Source organism: Thamnophis elegans, chromosome 1 (assembly GCF_009769535.1).
Source record: "Thamnophis elegans isolate rThaEle1 chromosome 1, rThaEle1.pri, whole genome shotgun sequence".
In the NCBI taxonomy this organism is placed as follows: domain Eukaryota; kingdom Metazoa; phylum Chordata; class Lepidosauria; order Squamata; family Colubridae; genus Thamnophis; species Thamnophis elegans.
Window position 1 is genome coordinate 67288104 of NC_045541.1, and position 6301 is coordinate 67294404.

At 36.4% G+C, this 6301-nt stretch overlaps 1 protein-coding gene across 1 annotated transcript; it reads left to right on the plus strand.

The window, feature by feature from the left end:
- The first annotated feature begins 1143 nt into the window (after positions 1–1143).
- Positions 1144–2071, plus strand: LOC116512502 (olfactory receptor 1038-like). Its single transcript, XM_032223031.1, is given in 2 exon segments — positions 1144–1490; positions 1492–2071. Coding segments are annotated over 2 exon segments (927 nt in total).
- The last annotated feature ends 4230 nt before the right edge of the window (positions 2072–6301 follow it).

Sequence of the window (6301 nt, forward strand, 5' to 3'; positions counted from 1 at the left end):
GTAAGTTTTAAAAGAACTGTTTGAGAGTTTGGTCAGGGAAGTTAAAGGATTTGAGTACAGAATTAAAAAATATTTAGCATTCCTAATGTTCAATGAAGTGTGTGTGTGTGTGTATGTGTGTGTGTGTGTGTGTGTGTGAGAGAGAGAGAGAGAGAGAGATTGATTTACTTTTTACATTTTTAAAACTCTTAGGATATTTCTACTAGTTCAAAATGAAAATAAATTCAAGACTTGAGAAATATAATTAGGTTAAATTACTTATGAATATGTGTACATATTTAGAAAATCACTGAAGCTTAATAATGCTTAGAGATTCAATTAACTTTAAATCAGAAGCAGATTCAAGCAATAATTTTTAAATCTAGGATTCACACAAGCCTGAGGAAGCTATTTTGTTAATTTTTGGTGTCACTACCTTGTTATGATACTTTGCTTTTATGATACTAAAAAATGAATTTCAGTGCAGTTAATTAGCGCAGGCTCCAATTTTCTTTTGGTTGTATTTAAACATTCATGAGGATTTTTAAAAATATAGGTACCACAGTGGTGTGTCACTCAAATGGAAGTTCATTTTTGCTTAGTATTTTCAATGCAAATTTCCTTGGAATGTTTTCATTCACTGGTTTGCTGATTTAGCTGATTCCAGATAAGTCACATGGTTCTTTTACATACTAATATAATACAATGTAACAATCTTGAGTGTTAAGCAGAATGAGAAATAAATACTTTCATTCGCTTCTCAAAATTTGATCCAATATCTTCCCAATTTTAATCCAGAATATTGATCTACTATATTATATGAAATTTGTTTCCTCCCCCCCTCCAGCCCCTTTCCCACTCACTAAATCAGTATTATATTTTGTCACAGTATACATTCTGTTTGTCGTGTTATTTTTTGTTTAATACTATGATGCTTTTATATTTCATTTCAGAAATAAATTAACATTTTTTAGTTTATGAATGTAGATGTCTGCCTGCCTGCCTGCCTGTCTGTTTCCATATCCACAGATATACAAAGACACACAGACATGCTGGCCAGGAGCAGCAAAGGACACAGTGGGGATTCCTATATCAATTTATAATATCTATATTTTCTTTTCAGATTTGCTAAAGAGGGTAGACCATGCATTCTCAAGCAACACAATGGCAGGAGAAAATAATAGTATAGCAACAGAATTCTTTCTGGTAGGACTCACAGAAAATCCTAACTTGGCCCCCTTTTGTTTTGTCATTTTTTTCCTGATGTATCTCATCACCTGTATGGGAAATCTTGGGATGATTACCTTGATCCAGATTGATTCTCGACTCCATACTCCCATGTATTATTTCCTCAATAATTTGGCTTTTGTGGATTTCTGCTATTCCTCCACAATAACTCCTAAAACACTATCAAACTTCTTAAATTCTAAGAAATCAATTTCTTTTGCTGGTTGCATAGCACAATTGTTCAGCTTTGTCCTTACAGCCAGTGTTGAGTGCCTTCTGCTAGCTGTATGACCGTTATGTGGCAATTTGTAACCCGTTGTTCTATACAATCATCATGACTAAGAAAGTTTGCATCCAATTAGTAGGAGTGACTTACATAATGGCGTTCATTCATGCTCTTGCACAAACAATCTCAACCTTTAGACTCTCTTTCTGCCACTCCAATGTTATAAATCATTATTTCTGTGATATTCCTCCACTGTTAAAACTCTCTTGCAGTAGAACATTCAGCAATGAGATAGTGCTTTATATGTTTGGTGCATTTCAGGGTATTTTCACCTCAGTGCAGATCTTCATCTCATATATATACATCATAGCCTCCATTCTGAAGATCCACTCATCTGAAGGCAGGCATAAGGCCTTCTCCACATGTGCCTCTCATTTGATGGCTGTCTTGCTCTTCTATGGCACCACTGTTTTCATCTACATCCGACCCATTTCCAGCTACTCACTTGGTCGAGATAAAGTTATCTCTGTCTTCTACACTATGGTGATTCCCATGTTGAATCCCCTAATCTATAGTTTGAGGAATCGGGAGGTGAGGGACGCATTGAAGCGAGTATTAAGCCGAATAAGGTTATCTTGAGAAAAACCTGTAATCCATGTTTGTCCAAATTGGAATTTTAATTTCATGCATGATATTCCCAATTGTTCAGGAATTCTAATTAAAAAGAAATACTAACTAAAAATTTCAAAATGTTTCTCATTTCTATTATGTAGAGGTTTTCTTGCTTAAATGAGCTAAAAACTGTCCACTTATTCTTGCTTCTCCTGTGAGCAAAGTGATTACCCATAGCCTAGCCTGAGGAAGACTATTGCCATACCTTGTACCCAGAGAAAATTTCTTTAAGATATCTATATGCGAAAGAAAAAAAGAGGGAGGATTTCTTCCCTTCCTCCTTTGCCAAAAAAGAAGAAGAAATAAAATGACTGATGAAAATCAAAGAGAGATTATATATATTTATCCACATAAGCAGATCTAATTAATCTCTCCTAGATTGTCCTAATACAAAGGAATCCTCTCCAAAGATATCATTCTTCAAATTATATTAAATGTGAAGAAATACCCGAATTTTAAAGAGATACTGGTATTCACAGATGAAACGCAATGTGATTTAGCTAGGCATGTCAGAGACACTATTATTATTATTTTTTTCCCATGTTTATTTTTTATTTTTTATTACATAGACAACAATGGGTGACTTCCTGGGAGGAGCCTGCTGGTGGTGGCAGCAAAAAAACAGCTGCCTCCAAATTCCTGGCTACGTACCTGTTTAGAGGATCTTCCATCTGACGTCTTATCAGGTTTTCTTATCCTTCAGGCAAGAAGGAAAGAAGAATTGTTCTGCTGGCAAATGCTCTTCGATTTTTGCAGCTTTTGTGCTTGCAGGGAAAGGGGGGCTAGCCCAAGGCAGAATGGCTGTCCGTGCTGGGAACTTCAAACTGCCTTGTGCGGGACAAAGTAGGTCTCCCCCACTCAGTTCAAAGTTTTGTTTGATTTAATCTTATCACGAGCTGAATCCGTTTGCGTGGACAATAATTGTTTATCAACATTTTAGCTTCTTTTCTTTTTCTCCTCCGAAAAATTATTTATTTAGAGGCTTTTAAAATGGCGCCGAGCAGGCTGGTTTCTCCGATAATAACGAACACTTTTTGTTAATTGTCACAAGAATTCAAAACAAAAGAGATTGCTTATCATTTGTTTTGGTTTCACAATAGGCCAGCAGAAGCTTTTTAATTAGTTTCATTTCTACAAGAATTTTACTCCTTCATTAATCTTGCTTATCTGGAAGTTAAATGGTGATGAATCTGCTGAACGGTCTTGTTACAATGTTTACTCACTGAAAGTTTAGCCAAGCCTTAAACTTCAAAATAAAAGGGGAACTCAGCCTCTTTACTTAAAGCTGCATATTCAGGCAATAGAGTTTTATTAACTGCAGGCAGATAAATTTTGAAATGGCTTCAAAACCAAATATTAACTTGAAGTCATCACCCTATACTTCCAGGGGCACATCCTCAGTGCCTGGCACAAAGCTGCAGCCTCCGCTTCCTATGCCCCCTGCTGGGGATGTGTTAACGAAAGAATTTTTCCTGAGTAATCTAAGCGAGGCTCTTAATGCACAGACAATTAAAATGGAAGATAAGTTTAGAGATAATAGAGAGGTGGTAAAGCAGGAGAGAAAAGAGGAAATAAAAGAAATGAAAGAAGAAATTAAAAGTGAAATAAAAGGACTTAAACAGGAGCTGTATGAGAAATTTGATGCTAAGGTTGGTAAAATTAGAGACGAAAAGCTGAGACTTGTAACTGTATTAACCAAACATATTTCTGGAATGGAAGATACTCTAGAGGTTCTTAATGATGCCAATGCTAACTTGACATTGAAAACAGAGGTGGTGGAACAAAAAGTGGAAAATGCTGAAAAAAAAATTATTATGATACAGTACCGACAAATGGAGTTCGCATTAAGAGTAAGGGGGCTGCGTGAGGAGAAACAGGAGAACCTGAAACAGATTCTATCGGAAGCTTTTGACCGCCTGATGGGAAGACCAGGGACCAACCTAGACTGGCAAATTGACAAAGCTTACCGCGTTAACTCCTGGCTGGCAAAGCAGAAGCAGCTTCCTCGAGACATCGTTATATATTTTACTACAAGAGAGCTTAGAAATATGGTACTGCAAGCGTCTTATAACACTAAGCTTCAAATTGGCGGTCAAGACCTGGCTGTTTTGAAAGAGATACCACCTCAAATGTTAAGAGCCAGGAGAGACTACGCTTTTTTGGTCAAAGAACTCAGAAATCGTCAGATACAGTATAGATGGGATGCACCATTTGGCATCATATTTACATTTGATAAGCAAAGGTACCGCCTCAACTCTGTATGGAAAGCCCGAGATTTTTATTATAATATATTGAAGGCCGGATACCCTGCACCATCTGGACCTAGAGAAAGACCACAAGAAGGACAGGATAGACAGCAAACTACACAACCACCAGACAAGATGGAGCATCTCTCTTCTCTAGAAGTGCAAGGTGCTAGGGAACCAAGACCTAGCCGCATGACTACTAGACGTATGGAGAAACAAGCTAAAAAGCAACAGCATCAACAATCATCGGCCATCGATCAAGGAACTACAATAACAAATCTGGAAGCAGTGGGAGGAGCTAGACCTAAGGTTAAACAGGCCAAGCAGGAAGCTCTAAAAATGCTTCAACCAACCAAAGATGACAACTAAGATTTTAACATGGAATGTCAACGGACTGAATTCTCCACAGAAGAGGAAGAAAATATTTCATTATCTCAAACAGTTTAAGAACGATGTAATTTGTTTGCAAGAAACTCATATCAAGTCAACTGATCAAAAATATTTGATCAACTCAAAACTTGGTCAACATTTTGCAGCTTCCGCTATGGAAAAGAAGAATGGTATAGTTGTATACTTAAGAAAAGATATGAAAGCTGAATTAATAGAAGCAGATCCCTTCGGAAGATATATTGCTTTAGACTTAATCTTAGAAGGGAAAAGACATTACTTTTGGGAATTTATTCTCCCAATCAACAGCAAGATAGATTCTATAGAAATCTTCATGCTAAATTAGTACAGTGGGACTATAGTTCCTGTATACTATTGGGTGACTGGAATGGAGTGATAGACACTAAGAGAGATAAGAAGATTTCCCGCCTAAATACTAAGATGCAAGCAAAGTTACCCAAACCTTTCTTTGACATTATGGATGATTTTGAATTGAGAGATATTTGGCGAGAAAGAAATGCAGAGGAATATGACTTCACTTTCTTCTCGGACAGGCATCAATCCCTTTCAAGGATTGATTTTATTCTAACCACTAATGATTTGCTTTCTAGGGTCAAGAAAACAAAGATTGCGGCTAGGGTCCTTTCGGACCATAACCCAGTTTGGATGGAGTTGGGAAGGGTAGTGCAGGCAAGAAGGTCTTGGAGATTGAATGAAAACTTATTTAGATATGAAAAGTATATTAATGATTGTAAAAAATTACTATCTGAATATTTTGTTTTGAATATGAATAAGGGTACATCTATGGAATTTGTATGGGATGCAAGCAAAGTGTATATGAGAGGAGTCTTGATGAATATAAATAAAACACATAGAAATAAGCAAGGGTTAAAACGAACAGAACTGGAAGAGGAAATTAAGAGAAAAGAGCTGGAGTTAACAATGAACCCAGACGATACAAAGGTCAAGGAAGCTATTAACATATTAAAATCTCAATTTGACATGTTGATCTCTGACCAGGTTGCCACTAATTTATTATATGCAAAACACAATACTTTTTGTAATGCAAACAAACCTGGCAGATGGTTAGCTTATCAGATTAGGAAAAAAGGAAAACTCAAAATATATCTAAACTGATTTACAGAGGGAAGGAGGTGTTTCAACAGGAAGAGATTCAAAAGGCTTTCTGGGAATTTTTTACAGAACTGTATAAAGGGGATAAAATTAATGGTTTAGGCATAGACAAATATTTAGACAAAGAGAAAATACCTTCAGTTAGAGAAGAGCACAGGCAAAAATTGAATCAACCAATAACCTCGGGGGAAATCCTGCAGGTAATTAAGCAATTAAAGTCAGGGAAAGCACCAGGTACAGATGGCTTGACAGCGGTTTACTATAAAAACTTACAGTTAGAAATGGTAGAACCTCTTAGAGAATTATTTAATATGATTCAAACGGAAGGTAAAGTCCCTCCATCTTGGAAGACAGCGTTTATATCTTTGATACCCAAAGAAGATCAAGATACTACTCAACCCAAAAATTATAGACCTATTTCATTACTGAA